A 19,408-nucleotide genomic window follows, 5' to 3' on the forward strand; every position below is an offset into this window, starting at 1 on the left:
TACAATAAAGAAACTTCTGGAGGCAATCACAATCCCTGACTTCAAACTCTACTACAGAGCTACAGGAATGAAAACAGCCTGGTATTGGCAGAGAAACAGACAGGAGGACCAATGGAACCCAATCGAAGACCAGGATATCAACACACACACACACACACACACACACACACACACACACACACACACACCTATGAACACCTGATTTTTGACAATGAAGCAGACCATTTAAAATGGAAAAAAAAGCACACTCAACAAATGATGCTGGCATAACTAGATATCAACATGTAGAAGAATAAAAATAGATCCAAGTCTATAACCATGCACAAAACGCAGGTCCACATGGATCAAAGAACTCAACATATAACCAATCACACTGAACCTCACAGAAGAGAGAGTGGGAAGCACACTTGAACGCATTGGCACAGGAGGCAACTTCCTAAGAATGACCCCAGTAGCACAGACACTGAGAGAAACAATTAATAATTGGGACTCCTAAAACTGATGAGCTTCTGTAAAGCAAAAGACACAGTCATCAGCCTACAGAATGAGAAAAGGTCTTCATCAGCCTCATATCAGACAGAGTGATGATCTCCAAAATATATAAAGACCTTAAGAAATTGGTGATCAAAATAGGAAATAATCCTTTATATATATATAAAAAAGGAACAGACCTAAACAGAGAACTCTCAACAGATGAATAAAAAATGGCTAAGAACACTTAAGGAAAGACTCAACATCCTTAGCCATTAGAGCAATGCAAACCAAAACAACTCTGAGATTCCATCTTACACCTGTAAGAATGGCCAAGATCAAATACATGGATGACAACTTCTGATGGAGAGGATGTAGGGTAAAGGGAACACTCCTCCACTGCAGGTGGGAGTGAAAACTGGTACAGCTGCATGGATATCAGTCTGGCGATATCTCTGAAAATTAGGATACAATCTACCTCAAGACTCAGCAATACCTCTTGTGGTGTATACACAAGGATGCTCAATCATACACAAGGATATATGCTCAACTATGTTCACAGAAGCATTATATGTATTAGCCTTAATGTGGAAACAACCTAAATGCCCCTTGACTGAAAACAATGGATAAGGAAAATGTGCTACATTTACCCTATGGAGTATAATCATGGTAAAAAATAAAATAATGATATGTTGAAATTTGCAGCCAAATGGATAAATCTAGAAAACATCACATTGAGAGAGGTAACAAATATACTGTGTATTTACTCATAAGTGGCTTTTAAACATGTAGCAAAGTAAAACCAGCCTACAGTCCACAATTCCAGTAAACCTAGTCAACCAAGATGACACTAAGAGACACATAAGAGATCTAATCTACATGGGAAGTGTAAAAAGTCAACATCTCGCCAGGCGGTGGTGGCGCACGCCTTTAATCCCAGCACTCGGGAGGCAGAGGCAGGCGGATCTCTGTGAGTTCGAGACCAGCCTGGTCTACAGGAGCTAGTTCCAGGACAGGCATCAAAGCTACAGAGAAACCCTGTCTCAAAAAACCAAAAAAAAAAAAAAAAAGTCAACATCTCCTGAGTAAATTGGAAGCAGGGTATCATGGAGAGTATAGAAAAGGAGGGCAGAGAAACAGAAGGGAGCAGAGAAAAAACTATATTGTTCAATATAAACAACTAAAAAAATAACATGTCTCAGGCAGTGAAGAAGGTCAAACTCTCAATATTTGCTGATGATAGGATAATTTACATAAGCAACCCCAAAAATTCTACCAAAGAACTCCTACAACTCATCAATGCCATCAGTAATATAGCAGGATATAAGATTAACTCAAAAAGATCAATAGCCCTCCTTTACACATATGATAAATGGGCTAAGAAAGAAATCAGAGAATCATCACTCTTCACAATAACATATAATATAATGTTATATAACATATTATATAATATATGCCACAAATAACATAATAAAATGTATTGGAGTAACTCTAACCAAATAATTAGAAGGCCTCTATGACAAGAACATTAAATCTTTGAAGTAGGAAATCGAAGAAGACACCAGAAAAGAGAAAGATCTCCCATGCTCTTGGTTAGGTAGAATTAACAAAGTAAAAATGGTAGTCTTACCAAAAGCAATCTACAGATTCGATCTCCATCAAAATTCCGGAAGAATTCTTCACAGACCACAAAAGGACAATACTCAATTTCACATAGAAAAACATAAAACCCAGCAGAGTCAAAACAATTCTGTACAATAAAGGAAATTCTGGAGGCATCACAATCTCTGACTTCAAACTCTACTACAGAGCTACAGGAATGAAAACAGCCTAGTATTGGCATAGAAACAGATAGGAGGAACAATGGAACCGAATCGAAGACCCGGATATCAACACACACACCTATGAACAGCTTATTCTTGACAAGAAGCAGAATATTTAAAATGGAAAAAAGAAAGCACATTCAACAAATGATGCTGGCATAACTGGATATCAACATGCAGAAGAATGAAAATAGATCCAAATCTATCACCATGCACAAAACTCAAGTCCAAATGGATCAAAGACTCAACATATAAGCAAACACACTGATTATCATAGAAGAAAAAGTGGGAAGTACACTTGAATGTATTGGCACAGGAGACCACTTCCTAAGTATGAACCCAGTAGCACAGACACTGAGAGAAACAATTAATAAATGGGACCTCCTGAAACTGATGAGCTTCTGTAAAGCAAAGAACAAAGTCAACAGCCTACAGTATGGGCAAAAGATCTTCACCAACTCTACATCAGACAAAGAACTGATCTCCAAAATACACAAAGAACTCAGGAAACTGGTCATCAAAATTAGAAATAATCAAATTAAAAAAATGCAGTACAGACCTAAATAGACAATTCTAAATAGATGAATGCAAAATGGCTGAAAGATACTTAAGGAAATATTTAACATCCTTACCCATAAGAGCAATGGAAATCAAAATAACTCAGAGATTCCATCTTATACCTGTAAGAATGGCCAAGATCTAAAACACTGATGACAACTTATGCTGGAGAGTTTGTGGGGTAAAGGGAACACTCCTCCACTGCAGATACAAGGGAAAACTGGTACAGCTGCACTGGATATCAATCTGGCAATTTCTCTGAAAATTAGGAAACAATCTACTTCAAGACTCAGCAATACCACCTTTGGGTATATACATAAAAATCTTCAATCATACTCCAAGGACATGTGCTGAACTATGTTCATAGTAGCATTATTTGTTATAGCCAGAACCAGGAAACAACCTAAATGCCCCTTGCACTAATAATGGATAAGGAAAATGTGCTAAATTTACCCTATGGAGTATAATCAACAGTAAAAAAAAAAATTAAATGTTTAAATTTGCAGCCAAATGGATGGATCTAGAAAACATCATATTGAGAGAGGTAACCCAGTCCTAGAAAAACAAATATAATATGTATACATTAATAATTGGCTTTTAAACATGTAGGTGTGGAAGGTCCTTCTGTCTATATGTTACTTTTATTGTTTAATAGATAACAGAACTGCTTTGGGCCTATAGCAGAGCTATAGGGGAACAGAGCTAGGCAGGGAAACTAAAGTGAATCCTGGGAGGAAGAAGGCAGAGTCAGAGAGACGCATGGAGCTGCCTGAGTCTGACATGCTAAAACTTTGCCTGTAAGCCACTGCCATGTGGCGATACACAGATGAATGGAGATGGGTTAATATGTAAGAGTTAGCCAAGAAGAAGCTAGAGCTAATGCACCAAGCAGTGATGTAATCAATACAGCTTCTGTGTGGCCAGGAATCAACAAACAGCCTCCTTCTGCAAACTGGCACACCAACATGGTGGACTAAATCCATGTAAAACCAGAGAGAGAGCTTGGGAAAGAACTCTAGAAACAACAACAACAACAAAAAAAAAAAAAACAAATTTAGCCACCTTTTTTTTTTCAGCTGGCAGCTTGCTGCAGCTCCTTTAAGAGAGGTTTTCCTGATTCAGCCATAGTAGGAAAAAAAGTCATGCCATTTTGAAATGCCAGCTTTCTGGACCCTGCTGTCAGTGCAAACTCTGACTCTTTCTGGCAGGACAGGCTACAGAACATTTGAGTGGGGTTTGTGAGCAGTCTGCTGCAGCTCGTTCAATGGTGACAAGAACTGGCTGTGTGTCTGAGAATGCGGCTGTGGGCATGGCTCTCAGAGGCACAAGTGGCTCCACCACGCTGTACAGGGCAGGCAAACAGGTAGTACCATATATAGCATAGTAATGGCACAGCATAAGTTTTAAAGATGCACTTAGCATTTTAAAAAGTGCTCTTGGACAGTTAAGACTTACAAATATGCAGTAAAGACAAATCCAGATGAGTCACAGTATTGGATAAATGTACATAGGCTTGGGAGAGAGAAGAAAAGAGTATAGGAGTCATAAAGTTAATGTTTTAAAAAGGGGGGGGGTAAAGTCTTTAAAGAGACAGAGTATAGATAGTCATAGATTAAAAGGAGTAACGAAAAATAAGCCACATAAAAATGGAAAATTCTCAGAGCATCTGGATTATATATGTTATTGTGTTTTCTTTGAATATTTTGACTGTGAAGGAGCTAAGTACAGAGAGACATTTCAATGTATGGGCTGCTAAGCTAAACCAGCATGTATATTATAAAGGTATCTTGACTTCACAATTTGAGTCTAAGAATATGTTGTTTTGGAAAAGAGGTTATTCTCTTGTTTCCACAGAGGATGAGAACCAGTGGATTGCTTGATTTGATAGAGCACAATCCCCTGAAAGGTTGCCATGAACACCCTCAAAAAATTACTCCGCCCAACTGCTGACTGAGATGAACTTACCACAAAGGATACACCATGGAATACCTGATTAATAGCACCCCCAAATAGCAGGAAGAAGTATAGACAGAACTAAACCCATATTCCCAAATATGGTTTATAATTGTTTGTTTACATGTAAAGGGGGATATGCTATAGAGATAAATAATTTGCTTTGGTATGGATCTTAATTTATTGATACAAATTTAAGGTAAATTTTGTTATACAGTATACGTATATTTCTGCTCTTGAATAAGATATTGTGTTTGTTTAGTTCATTTAAAAATGTAATGTATAATTAAGAAATATAGGTTAATAGTCTTCTATAATAGTCAAGATTATAGTCATGTTAGATTTTCTAGATATATAGAGATATATTTCAGTTAGTTAGGTATTCTTCAAATCTTTCAGAGCCCTTCAGAATAAAAATTTAGGACTTTTCATGACAGTGAAACACATCTGCTCCTGGCAGCACCAATCTACTTCAGGGAGATGATGGACATCGAAGAGGCTACATAGGGAGACGATTAGCTATTTGGGCAAGAGGCTGTTCTTGACTGGACTGCCTGACTGGACATACAGGACCAACAGGGAAATACCTGCTGAACTTGCCTAAAGGTGAGAAAGGGCTTTCGGGGTTCCTGTTTCATGAAAGAGACTGAGAGGCATTCTGCGGACACAGAAGAAAGTGGATGACAATCTGACAATATAGGTGGAACTGTTTTTGAAATTTTCTACTTCATGGAAAAGTATGCAGGATACTATGAGCCTGTAGGCTGAAGATGGAAACACCAATGGTACAGAAGAACTTTGGGTGACTGTCCAGGGAGCGAGATGACTCTGTCAGTTCTAGAGTTTTAAAAGTTGCTTACAATGCACTTCCTGTTTAATTAGGAAATGTATCCTCGGGAGTCTTTGATGGAGTTGAAGAATTAATCGTTATAGTTTTCCTTAGTTATGATAAAACATAAAGTAGGTATAAATATTGTAACTGTAAATCTTAATTGATACCTGTTTTGTTATATGTAATTTTACTATGTTAAAGTTAAAGCCTTCCTTTATGTTTAAACAGAAAAGGAAAATGGTGTGGGAGGTCCTTCTATGTGATACTTTTATTAGTTAATGAATAAAAAAACCATTTTTAGCCTATAGTAGAGCTATAGGGAAACAGAGCTAGGCTGGGAAAACTAAGGTGAATGCTGGGAGGAAGAAGGCAAGTCAGAGAGAAGCCATAGAGCTAACAGAGTCAGACATGCCAAAACATTGCCAGTAAGCACCTGCCACTTGGTCATACACAGATTAATGTAGATGAGTTTAGTTAATATGTAAGAGTTAGCCAATAAGAAGCTAAAGCTAATGAACCAAGCAGTGATTTAAATAATACAGTTTCTATGTGATTATTTCAGTTTTGGGTGGCCAGAAACCAAAAAGCAACTCACTCCCTCCAAAGATAGGAAGCAAAGTAAGCCAGCCTACATTCAACAATCCCAGAGACCTAGAAAACAAATAGGACACTAAGAGAGAAATACAAGTTCTAATCTACATGGGAAGTAGAAAATGTCAACATTTCCTGAGTAAATTGGAAGCAGGGGATCATGGGAGAGGGTAGAAGTGGATGGGAAAGAAAAAGAGGAGAACTGAGAAAAATATATAGTTCAATATAAACAATTAAAAAATAACATGTCTAAGGGAGATAGGGAAGGTCAAACTCTCACTATTTGTTGATGATATTATAGTTTATATAAAGGGACCCCAAAATTTCTATCAAGAAACTCCAACAAGTCAGAAACCCTGGGAGTAATGTAGCAGGATACAAGATTAACTCAAAAAGATCAGTATCCCACCATTACACAGATGATAAATGGGTTGAAAAAGAAATCAAAGAAGCATCACCCTTCACAATAGCCACAAATAACATAAAATGTCTTGGAGTAATTCTAACCAAACAAGTGGAAGGCCTCTATGACAAAAACATTAAATCCTTGAAGGAAGAAATCGAAGAACACACCAAAAAAGAGAAAGATCTCCCAAGCCCCTGGGTAGGTAGAATTAACATAGTAAAATGGTAATGTTATCAAAACCAATCTACAGATTCAATGCAAAGTCCATCAAATTCCCAGAAGAATTCATCACAGACCACAAAAGAACGATACTCAACTTCGTATGGAAAAACAAAAAAACAGGCAGAGTCAAAACACTCCTATACAATACAGGACCTTCTGGAGGCAACACAATCCCTGACTTCAAATTCTTCTACAGAGCTACAGGAATGAAAACAGCCTGGTATTGGCAGAGAAACAGACAGGAGGAACAATGGAACGAATCAAAGACCCGGATATCAACGCACACACCTAAAAACACCCAATTCCTGACAAAGAGGCAGAACATTTAAGATGGAAAAAAGAAAGCCCATTTAACAAATGATGCTGGCATAACTGGATATCATCAGAAGAATAAAAATAGATACAAATCTACTGCCATGTACAAAACTCAAGTCCGAATCAATCAAAGACTTCTACATATAACCAACTACACTGAACCTCACGGAAGAGAGAGGGGAAGTACACTTGAACTCACTGGCACAGGAGACAGCTTCCTAAGAATGACCCCAGTAGCACAGACACTGAGAGAAACAATAAATGGGACCTCCTGAAAAGCAAAGGACACAGTCAACAAGACAAAATGGCAGTCTACAAAATTGGAGAAGATCTTCACCAACCCCACATCAGACAGAGGGCTGATCTCTGAAATAGTCAAAGAACTCAAGAAATTGATCATCATAATTAGAAATTATCTGACAAAAAATGGGGTACAGACCTAAATAGAGAATTTTCAACAGATGAATCTAAAATGGATGAGAATGCTTGAGGAAATGCTCAACATCCTTAATCATCAGAGCAATGCAAATCAAAACAACTCTGAGATTTCACATTACACCTTTAAAAAATGGCCAAGATAAAATACACTGATGACGACTTCTGATGAAGAAGATGCCGGGTAAAGGGAACACTCCTCCACTATAGGTGGGAATGAAAACTGGTACAGCCGCATTGAATATCAGTCTGGCAATATCTCTCTGAAAATTAGGAAACAATCTACCTCAAGACTCAACAATAATACCTGTGGGTATATACCCAAAGGATGTTCAATCATACCACAACTATGATCATACCAACATTGTTTGTAATAGCCAGAAACTGGAAACAACCTAAATGCCCCTCACTGAAAAATGGATAAGGAAAATGTGCTACATTTACCCTATGGAGTATAATCAGCGGTTAAAAATAATAATGGTATGTTGAAATTTGCAGCCAAATGGATGGATCTAGAAAAAATCATATTGAGAGAGGTAACCCAAACTCAGAATGACAAATATAATATGTATTCACTCATAAATGGCTTTTAGACATGAAGCAAAGTAAAATCAGCCAATAGTCCACAATCCCAGAGAACCTAGACAACAAAGAGGACCCTAAGAGAGACATAAGAGATCTAATCTACATGGGAAGTGGAAAAAGTCAACATCTCCTGAGTAAATTGGAAGCAGGGGGATCATGGGAGAGGCTAGAAACAGAAGGGTGAGGAAGAGAGGGGAGCAGAGAAAAAATATACAGTTTAATATAAACAATTAAAAAATAACATGTCTTAGGGCGGGGGGAAGGTCAAACTCTCCCTATTTGCTGATGATATGATAGTTTACATAAAATGACCCCAAAAATTCTACCAAGGAACTCCTTCTTCAGTAATGTAGCAGGATACAAGATTAACTCAAAAAGATCAGTAGCCCTCCTTTATACAGATGATAAATGAGCTGAGAAAGAAATCAGAGAAACTTCACCCTTCACAATAGCCACAAATAACATAAAATGTCTTGAGTAATTCTAACCAAACAAGTGGAAGGCCTCTATGACGAGAACATTAAATCTTTGAAGAAGGAAATTGAAGAAGACACAAGAAAATGGAAAGATTTCCCAAGCTCTTGGGTTGGTAGAATTAACATAGTAAAAATGGCAATGTTGTCAAAAGCAATCTACAGATCCAATGCAATCTCCATCAAAATCCCAGCAGAATTCTTCACACACCTTCAAAGAACAATACTCAGTTTCATATGGAAAAACAAAAAACCCAGCAGAGTCAAAACAATCCCGTACAATAAAGAAACTTCTGGAGGCATCACAACCCCTGACTTCAAACTCTACTACAGAGCTATAGGAATGAAAACAGCCTGGTATTGGCATAGAAACAGACAGGAGGAACAGCGGAACCAAATCAAAGACCAGGATATCCACACACACCTATGAACAGCTTATTCTTGACAAGAAGCAGATCATTTAAAATGGAAAAAAGAAAGCACATTCAACAAACGATGCTGGCATAACTGGATATCAACATGCAGAAGAATGAAAATAGATCCAAATCTATCGCCATGCACAAAACTCAAGTCCAAATGGATCAAAGGCCTCTACGTTCACCAACCACACTGAACCTCACAGAAGAGAGAGTGGGAAGTACACTTGAACGCATTGGCACAGGAGGCAACTTCCTAAGAATGACCCCAGCAGCACAGACACTGAGAGAAACAATTAATAACTGGAACCTCCTGAAACTGAGAAGCTTCTGTAAAGCAAAGAACACAGTTAACAGCCTACAGAATGGGAAAAGATCTTCACCAACCACACATCGGACAGAGGGCTGATCTCCAAAATATACAAAGAACTCAAGAAACTGGTCATCAAAACTGTAAATAATCCAATAAAAAAATGGGGTACAGACCTAAACAGAGAACTCTCAACAGAGGAATCTAAAATGGCTGAGAACACTTAAGGAAATGCTCAACATCCTTAGTCATCAGAGCAATGCAAACCAAAACAACTCTAAAATTCCACTTTAAACCTGTAAGAATGGCCAAGATCAAATACACGATGACAGCTTACACTGGAAAGGATGTGGGGTAAAGGGAACACTCCTCCACTGCATTAAAAACTGATACAGCTGCATTGGATATCAGTCTGGCGATTTTTCAGAAAATGAGAAAACAATCTACTTCAAGTCTCAGCAGTACCATTTCTGGGTATATACCCAAACGATTCTCAATCATACCACAAGGACATGTGCTCAACTAGGTTCATAGGAGCCTTAATTTTCATAACCAGAACCCCAAAACAACCTAAATGCCCCTCGACTGAAGAATGGATAAGGAAAATGTGCTACATTTACTCTATGGAGTAGTAATCAGCAGTAAAAAAATGATATGTTTAAATTTGCAATCAAATGGATGGATCTAGAAAACATATTGAGGGAGGTAACACAGAACCAGAAAGACAAATATAATATGTATTCACTCATAAGTGGCTTTTCGGCATGAAGCAAAGTAAAACCAGCCTACAGTCCACAATCTCAGAGAACCTAGACAGCAAAGAGGACCCTAAGAGAGATATGCATGGATCTAATCTACATGGGAAGTAGAAAAAGCCAAGATCTCCTGAGTAAATTGGGAGCAGGGGGATTATGAAAATGATAGAGCAAGGGAGGGGAGCAGAGAAAAATGTGTAGCTCACTGAAAACAATAAATGAATAACACCGGTCCTCACCAGAAAGCGTCTTATCTTGAAATGCAGTCCTTACTGTAGTACCTCAGTCCTGGGTCTTAGCTGGATACATTTTTGTACTTTGACTGTGCTGCTTTCATAACTATATGCATCTTTCTGACCTCCTTATCCTGAAAGAACAGGCCTTGGAGATGTAGAAATGGTTCCACAGGCCTGGCAGCAAACCATTCTACAGTGACCTACACAGAGACTGTCTGTGACGGCTGAGCATAGAACATGGTGTGCCCTGCATACGTGTCACCTCCTAAGCAGAGTGCCAAGCTTTCAGTAAAGCTCAACTGCTTACACAAGGACTCCAGCCCCCTCCCACCCCGGTGTCACTTCTGCCATTATAAAGGAAAAGGTTCTCAATGCTCGGGTGCCATCTGCTCTCGTCCCTTTGACACACACATGCAGGAAAGCCATGCTGACCACAGTGTCAGAGCCCTGGTCCAGCGGAGGCTGTAGCCTGGCAGTGACTAGGACTGGTCATTCTTCATGCACTCCTGGAAAACCACATCATGGCGACCTCACTTGTAAAAAGCCCCTCCAGGAATCGGTACCGCTAAGTCTGGAAAGGCTCCTGGAGCTGGAGAGATGTCTCAAAGGCTAAGAGCACTTGCTGAGTGGACTGAGCTCAGTTCGCAGCACTCATATGGTGCCTCAGAACCATCCATAGGCTCGTGTGTGGTGCACCTACAGGCAGGCGTAACACTCATATGCATAAAATACATCTTTAAAAAAGGTTAAAAAAATCCCACCTGTGTGTGAGTCACTGTCCCTAGTGCATGATGACACACTTCCAGGCCAGTCAGAGCACAGGGCAGCCACGATAGTGACAGGCCTAGCCAGCCACTGCTGGCAGCAGCGCCAAGAGATGGTTTCCAGATGAGGTGTCGACATGGTTATAACAGGGCAAGCCCTCACTGGGAGACTACAGGGATAGCACTCACCTCCGGCACTGAGGCAAGCTCTCCAGCACAAGGGGGTAGTTTGAGAAACTCGTGTATGCCACTTGACAGCCTCCCTGTGCTCAAGGACTTCTCTGACGAGCTAACGGTGACATGCAGGAATGTGAGGATCCTGGTAGCAGGGAGTACACAGAAAGGCACTGGCATGCATAGCTCCGTGTGCTCACAGCCTCCAAGAGATCTAGCCGTCACATACAAAACGGAAATCTGAAGCTCAAGACAGCTCATTTACTGCTTCAGGCCCCATATCAGAACAATCGCTTAAAAATACTTGTCAAGTTTGGATAGAATAGCAAAGAGTGTTCAGGGCCATGGGACATGACTCCTCCATTATAAAATGTGTGTGGCCAGACTGTCTGGATGCCTTCCCACAGAGACAGCGTGGCAGCCGGCACTCAGCGCAGGCAAGATAAGGAACCTAGATGTCCCATTAGGTCCCCATGAAGGAGAGATTGACAGAATGTCCAGTGTCCCACATGGAACCATTTCTCATTTGAAAGTCACATTATCTTCACCACGCTTTACTGTTCATGTTTTTTTTTTTTTTTTTTTTGGTTTTTCGAGACAGGGTTTCTCTGTGGCTTTGGAGCCTGTCCTGGAACTAGCTCTGTAGACCAGGCTGGTCTCGAACTCACAGAGATCCGCCTGCCTCTGCCTCCCGAGTGCTGGGATTAAAGGCGTGCGCCACCACCGCCCGGCTGTTCATGGGGTTTGATTTTCAAATGAACCCCAATTTTAATTGCCTGCACGGGGCCTCCAGGCAATTGCCAACATCACCAACCAAACTCGCTTGGGATTGGTACTTTATGGAGGTGTGATGAGGTCAGGAGGGACGTCTGATGCCTCCTAGGACCTGCCACCCCACTGATCCCCATCTCCCACTGAACTCTCGGCGGACAGAACCGACAAGGGCAGTGCCAGCGCTCCACGTGGTTTGCTCCTGGGCCACTACATGTTCCCTCTTGATGATCTGAGTTTTATGACCGGCCCCTTAAGTGGGGCTGTGGAGGCAACTGCAGATCAGGTCTAGGATTTTGTGTCAACCCCTGGAGCCTCACTGTCTTGTCCCATGCCTGGTGCTCAGTAAGGCTCAGAAAGCACCCCTGCTCCACTCTGAATTCAGATGAAATGTTTCCAAGGGTTGGGGACAAGTGGGCTGGTTAAGAACAGCCAGTGTGCCCACCATGATCTTTGTGTCTACCACATGTTTGCAAGTTAGTCTGACCACAGGAGGACAAAGCTGCTGTCTCAGTTGTGGAGGCTGGCCTGGACCCTGTGCTCTGGAAGCTTTTTCAGTTACCTGGACCAGTCTACGGACTCTTGGAAGCCATACAACACGGCCAAGCGAAAGGACCTCAGCCCAGAGTTCCTCCTGAGCAACAGGAGTTAGATGCACACATGAGGGGTCTGTTCTAGAGAAGTCACAGTCCGTGCTCTGACCCACCAAGACCATGCGAGAGTAAGCAGGAGTTCACCTCCCATCAGAAAGGTTACTGCAGACAGCAGCACTCAGGGTTGCTGTGCCAGGTGCAGGGACAGGTGCATGGACCATGTGTAGGGCCATGTCCATGACCAGGTTCAGGGCTGGATGGGGTTTTCCAACAGCAATAAAGCAGCTACCCTGCTTATACTCGATATTGGGAACTAAACACTCCTCCCCCAAATCTTCAGTTGCTTGAAGTTTAAGCAATTTTTGTGGTTACTGTTGCTTTAAACCATATTAACATGGTCTCCTGCGCTCACCCAACTTTTCCCCTTAAGCAGCCTGTTCTTTGTGGATGAAGTAAAAAGGCCGCTGCCCCTGGCGGACAGGCTCAGCTAACCGTCACCCACTCGCGAACGCTACAGAGGAGTAAAGACTGCTGAGCTGACCGCAGGGTGAGCTGACCGCAGGGTGAGCTGACCGCAGGGTCTGGACAGCTAGGCCTCAGTTCCTGCTCAGAAGCCTAGCTGATGAGAAAAGTGCGACCGACCCCAAGGCCCACCATTCTCTGCAAGTCTTAGAGTGTGGTGTTTGAGATATTTTGGCACACAGAGATCTGAGCGCATGGCCACCGCTGCAAGTTCTAGGGTATAAACTAGGATTTGTCTTTTTCAGGACATTCTGGTGTCAATTGCCTGGGGTGACAGAAACGCCTCAGAGTTAAAGTAGGAGTGTTCTGGGGTTCTGAGCAGGACTGACAAACAGCCCTGGCTCCCGTGTGCATCCAACACAGATATCTGCGAGCCGGATGACATCAGATTCCCAGGACGAGAGACCCAAATAAGCTTCTTTAATGCTGTAGTCCATTAGCAATTAACAGAGACCGAGATGGAGGCTGGTTTTGTGAGTTTTTCCCTATTAAAATACATTAATGATATCTGAAGTGTTAATATGCTGCCGCTCTCTTTATTTGGACTGGAATATTTTTCTTTTCAAACTTTTCAAATGGCAGGATAATATCTGTGGAATTCAACAGAAGAGAGTGTTTGCTATCGGGTTATCTTAGCCTTCATTATCAGCTCCATTCCCTGAGTCGTCCTGGAAATAACTGTGTTGGATACAAGAGGAGGGATTTTAAATAAAAACAGTCGCCCACTCCTGATACCTCATGCATTAGGTACTTGAACACGCTAGTCTGAACTGCACCCCAAAACCCACATCTTACCTTCCCTTTGATGCTGAGACCACCGGTATCATAGACGATGCCCTTGCCCACCCAGGCAATGGTCTGCGTGGCTCCATCAGGGGTGTGGCTGAGGACTGCCAGAGCAGGCGGATGGAGGGCGGCTTTGCCAACCCCATAGATTCCTGTGCAGGAAAAGGGACAGTGTGAGGTGCAGACTCATCAGTGGAGACTTCCGAGGGCCCTGCAGACTCTGATGTTGATGCTGTCTCACCCAACTCACCCCCCAGCTAGAGGCCAGTGTGGGATGGGGGACTGTAGGTCCATTCCAGCATCTAAGACCACAAAGTACTGTTAGGCAAGAAACTCACTGAGAGAAAAAAATATCTGTACCATGTCCAGGAGGAAAAGTCAGGACGGCATTGTGAGATGGTTCTTGGGTGGTGCTTCAAGGCCTCTCCCACCCACAGAGGTCCCTCTACCCTGAGCTCCGAGACTCCGTTCTCCAGCCACTCCCATGGCCTGTGTAACATAGCCTCCCTTGGTCACTCTCCACTTCCCAAACAAAGAGGAGCCCACTGAGCACAGAGGATAGACCTCAGGGTCTATCAACCATGATGAGGGCGAAAATGACCATCTGACAATCTCCTACTCATCCGTCAGGACCCACGGCAACTGCTACCTCTCAGGGAAACTTCAACATAAAGGGGCTCTGCCTCAGTGATCATGTGTGTGGTGGCGTGCGGGGGGCGGGGAGGGGGAGGGGGAGGGAGGGGAATTGGCCTGGCTAAGACAGCCGACCTCCAAGGACACCAATGATGAGCACTGGCATCTTGACTGACATGGCCCTAGGGGATCTGTAACAGCACTCAGAAGCAACAAAGCCTTCTCAGACTAGGTGGACATCTTGCCTGGTCACGGTTCTCAACTGTCCTGACACCTTTCTCTGAGGCCCCAAGGCTAGCCAGCAGCTTTTCTCTGAGGCCCCAAGGCTAGCCAGCAGCCTTTCTCTGAGGCCCCAAGGCTAGCCAGCAGCCTGCAGCAGCTACTTTCTGAAGTCTACACAGCACAGTGTGGCCAGAAAAAACCCCAAGTCATGAGAGGTTTGTGACCAAGAGAGCTGCTTTCTGAGTCCAGAGGGAGTTGGACCTTTGAAGGACCTCGTTACACAGTCATAGGCCACTGTGATGGTGACCTTTGCCTGCTCAGCCTAAAAGCACCTCAAGAAGCCCAGCTTTTCCTCCAGCCTTTAGGTACAGAGAACCGAGAAGGAGGTGGCCTTGGGAGAGACATGTAAATGAGGACAGCCCTCAGTGAATGGATGTTGGAGTAAAGATGTTCTATACAGAGAACACTATCCTACCCGCTAGGATGCTGAAAATGGCCACGACTTTGTGTATTCGAGGAACAGAAGGCCCTGCTGAGCTGGCTCTCTGAGCAGTGGTGTGGAAGGAAGGAAGAGGCCAAAGACATGGGTCAAGTGGCTCCCAGGATCAGCTTCAGAGTCTGGAAGGCTGCCCCTGCCTCCCCCAGGGATGCTCTGCTTCCCAGTTCAGTCTGGGACTGAAACCGAGTATGATCCCCTTCAGGTTCCAAGTAGGAAGAGATTGGAGATCCTGTACCAAATACCGTCCTTGCCACCTAGATGCCCTCAGTCTCTCCTGGAGGAATGGGGGGGGGGACAACTCTACACACCTCCAAATCCTCTGGTCTTCAGCTGCTCATCCCGGATGATGGTAGGGGTGATCCCCAACTCCTTTCCAACTTGGCTAATTTCCTGGATGTATTCATGGAAAAAACAACATGAGACAAGTAAAGAAGGCTTGACTCAAGGCGAGGCTGGGCTTCACGCCAAAGATGAGTCTATCCATGGCTGCATGGTGGGAAAGGAACCATCTCAGAGGCCAGGGGCTGCACCTCTCATGACGAAGCCCAGGGGAAAAGGCTGGCCCTGCACATTTAGCTACCTGCAGATGGTGGCCCCAGTCCTACAGATGGCCTCGGTGAGGCCCCATCCTACCCATGCCCTCAGCTGAGGAAGCTGGTCTTTTGAGGAAGGTGGACTCCAGAATTTGATGGAATTGGCTCTGGAATTTTCTGGGCCACAGAAAGTACAAACTTCAGGCTTCCTTGGCCTGAAGTGGACCAGACACCCTCCCATCCCAGCTTGGCGCCTCTTCTAGCAGAAGGGCCACGAACCTCAAGGAAGATGTCTGTGTTCATCTCATTGCACGGTGTGTCCACAATGCGGGCAGCTAGCCTCACGCCTTCTGTGGCATTGGTTAAACACTAGGGAAAAAGACAAAGTTCATCACTAGGACCTTGGGACAGGGTGGGGAGGAATGTCCTTTCCTCATTCAGTTCCCCAGGGACCAAAGACTTCAAAGACATGAGACTCTAGGAGGATGCTCTGGGCTGCTCACAGGCAGGTAGGAACAGAGGCTTTGGAGATCCCCTACACATCACCCTAGGATGTTGAGGGGTGCCTTCCATGAGTCCCCTGTCTTCCTATCACCCTGTCTTCCTAGTCACTGCTGTGAGAGAAACAGGACCAAGCTCTGTCTTATAGAACTCACGAGTCTCAGAAGACCCAGGAGAAGACAGGAACCTGAGCCACAGACCGAAGCCAGACCTCTGGCCTTGAGCTAAGGACAATTCAGAGCCAGCCCGATAGCGAGTGAAGATGCTTGAGGTATCCAGAGAAGTGTGGTACCATGTCTCTGCAGAGGCAGCACAGCCCTAGACCCCGGCTGCCCATCTTTCTCTTCCAGAGGGCCTGTCTTCCTCTTAGCTGACTTGAGCGGACCTCTCCCTTCATTTAATCATATGTACCCTGAACCTCTGAAGCCAGGGACAGCTGGCTACGTCAGCGCCTCTGTGCTGGCCTGAAGAAACAGATATTAAGGGGCTTGCGGAGGCGCAGGGCAGCAGCTTGAAGTTCATCATCACCTCCCCCGGACTTGTATGTCAGGAGGGCAGGCGTAGGTCGATTCTGCCAGCCGGCCACCGCCCCCGCTGTCTGATCATCACTGGAGCCACTGCCTGGCCCAGGTAATTAAACCTCGAAGGCTCCGAGTAGAGACCAGGGAGCTGACAGCTCAAATATGAGCTGTGCTCGTGAGGCCCCTGCCACCTGTCAGCGGCCGGCGGCTTGTGTGGGATGTGTGTTGGGCCATGCACCAGCCTCAAGGGAGGCAGGTATGACCCTGCAGACCCTCCACAGGCACGGAGCTCCACACAGCAATGAGTGAGAGTGAGGGGACTAGAAGCCTTAGTTCCTACACGACAGAAAAAAAGCAGCATCCACTCACTTCTTCCGGACATGCTTGTGTGTGTGCGGCCTGCTACATGCCAGGCAGCCTGACAGACTCTCAGGCGACTGGGGGGCAATACCAGCGGAGACAAGGGTAGAGCAACAAGTTAAGAGTCCGCGGGGCCCACAGCTCTAGGAAGGGGGGTCGAGGGGACACCCTACTGGGGAGAAAGGAGGAGGCAGCACAAGACCACAGAGGGTCCAGACATGAAGACATTTGACTGGCTGAGGGATGCAGGCAGCTGCTGTGAGAGGGTGGGAAGCAGTGCAGAAGGGATGGGCTAAGTGCAGGCTTCCAGGCGGGGAGCTGGGAGAAGTGGGTGGGCCTATAACTCAGAAGGAACTCTCCAGGGAGAGGAAACAGACATGGTCTCAGTGGCCATTGCCAGGTAAAGTCCAGAGGCAGTAGACACCTCCCAGAGTGAGACACTGAGGGCAGGGGGAAAGGGAATGCAGCAGGATGAAGGCAGGCTGGGGGAGCAGCTGAGAGTCGGGGGCTTGAGAATCGGTGTGCATGCTTCGAGGGCAGATGGCCAAACCAGGTTGGGTGGGTGGGTAGAAGAAGAAGGAGGAGGTTAAAATGCCAACCAAACCAGGTTGGGTGGGTAGGTAGAAGGCGGTTAAAAGGAGCAAAGCAACAAGACTGTTGTCAAGAACGCAGAAAGCAGATTCAAGATGGCAGAGATGGTGCATGGCCCCTTTCTACCTCTGTCAAGGAAGCAGAAAACAAAGCCCTCAAGTAGGGGTTTGCTTGGGGCTCAAAGTGACAGCCTTCCTGAGACCAAAGTGGAGGGACAAGCTGGTCTCTGGCTGTTGGGTGGAAGTGAAGTCAAAACAGTGGTGTTGGGGACAGCTTTGTATGAAGATAGCCAAGGCTAGGCACCTCCATTGACTGACAGCTTGGGCATGGTTTCCAGCATACACAGGAAGTACACAGCTTCAGTGAGACCACACACATAAAAATGCTCTCCAGCCAAGGGTAAAACAACCCAGAATCAAAACCCAACCGTACCAGGCGCTGAGCAGGCACTAAACAAACACTAACAGAAGAGAACGGGGACCTAAAAACACAACATGATAGTGTCCTGCAGAAAAGGGAGGGGAAGAGCTCACCACCGGAGCTCCCAGTGGGCAGTGTGACCTCTAAACACCCACTTGCAAGGTGGACACTTCCACCGGGCCATTGTCTTGTCCCACCAGGAAGAACTCCACCATGACGGTCCTCTTCTCCGTGCGCCGGGATGCCCCTGAGCGGTGTGTGAAGAGTGGGAAGGCCCGGGCCAGGGCACAGGCAGAGGCAAAAACCTCAGGCTGCTCACAGACCATCTGTAGTGAGAGAGAAGCAGGGTGGGGCTGAGGCTACAGAGAGATGACATTGGGACCCTTCAACACCAGCTCTACAGTGGACAAACCCAGAGGTCTGGGACCCACAGTAACCTGAGGCCACATGAGAAACGTGTCTGCCACCAGACGTTGTCCACTCTTTCCCAGGCAGACAAGCTGGGCACAGACATAAGACCGGCCTCAATAAATCTAAGCTGGCCTCTGATTTGTCATGCAAACTGATCTGGTGTAAATCACTTCGTGGTTGGAGAGTCAGGGTGGGAGGTCACGTGGGCGAGGATGCTGGACCTGAGGCCTGAGGTGGGCCATTGGCCTTCTGAGTACCCTGAAGGGTCAGCGCGGTGGGGCTCTGGCTCAGCACTCACCAGGATGCACCGGTGGGTTCCAGGAGGCAGGCAGGTTCGCACAAGCCTGGTGATGAAGTGGGCGGCAGAAGGGCTGTTGTGCCGGCTCACCCTGGAAGGCAGGGCTGCCACTGTGGCACAGTTCAGGTAGAGGGGACAGCTGTCCGTGGGGTTGGGGTTGAGCGTGGCCAGAGCTGCCTGCCAGAGCTAGATCAGAAAGGAGACATGAGACAGGCCAGGCTTCAAAATGTGTGTTGTGTCAGGAGATGCCCTACAGGCCACGCCTGCTTGTCTACAGCACCCAGGCCGCCACCAGGCAGCTGTGTGACTCTCTGGCGCCCTTCCACCCTCGTGGGACTGCGCCTCGGGCTGGCAAGGCCTGTCTGGGGACCCTCTGCTTCAAACACGTGGAAGCCGGGTTCCTGGGCCTTGGCCAGTTTCCATGGAAG

At 45.1% G+C, this 19,408-nt stretch overlaps 1 protein-coding gene across 1 annotated transcript in view; it reads right to left on the reverse strand.

Annotated features, from left to right (window-relative positions):
- Npepl1 (aminopeptidase like 1) overlaps positions 1-19,166 on the reverse strand; it is a 31,065-nt gene extending 11,899 nt beyond the window's left edge. Inside the window, exons 1-5 of the mRNA XM_005362792.2 lie at positions 18,981-19,166; positions 18,427-18,597; positions 16,158-16,247; positions 15,654-15,735; positions 14,001-14,143 (exon numbers count right to left, since the gene is read on the reverse strand). Of these exons, the coding sequence (XP_005362849.1) occupies positions 14,001-14,143; positions 15,654-15,735; positions 16,158-16,247; positions 18,427-18,597 (486 nt within the window). The 5' untranslated portion in view covers positions 18,981-19,166. The remainder of the gene's footprint in view (positions 1-14,000; positions 14,144-15,653; positions 15,736-16,157; positions 16,248-18,426; positions 18,598-18,980) is intronic.
- Between the last annotated feature and the right edge of the window lie 242 nt (positions 19,167-19,408).

Source organism: Microtus ochrogaster, linkage group LG8 (assembly GCF_000317375.1).
Source record: "Microtus ochrogaster isolate Prairie Vole_2 linkage group LG8, MicOch1.0, whole genome shotgun sequence".
Lineage (NCBI taxonomy): Eukaryota > Metazoa > Chordata > Mammalia > Rodentia > Cricetidae > Microtus > Microtus ochrogaster.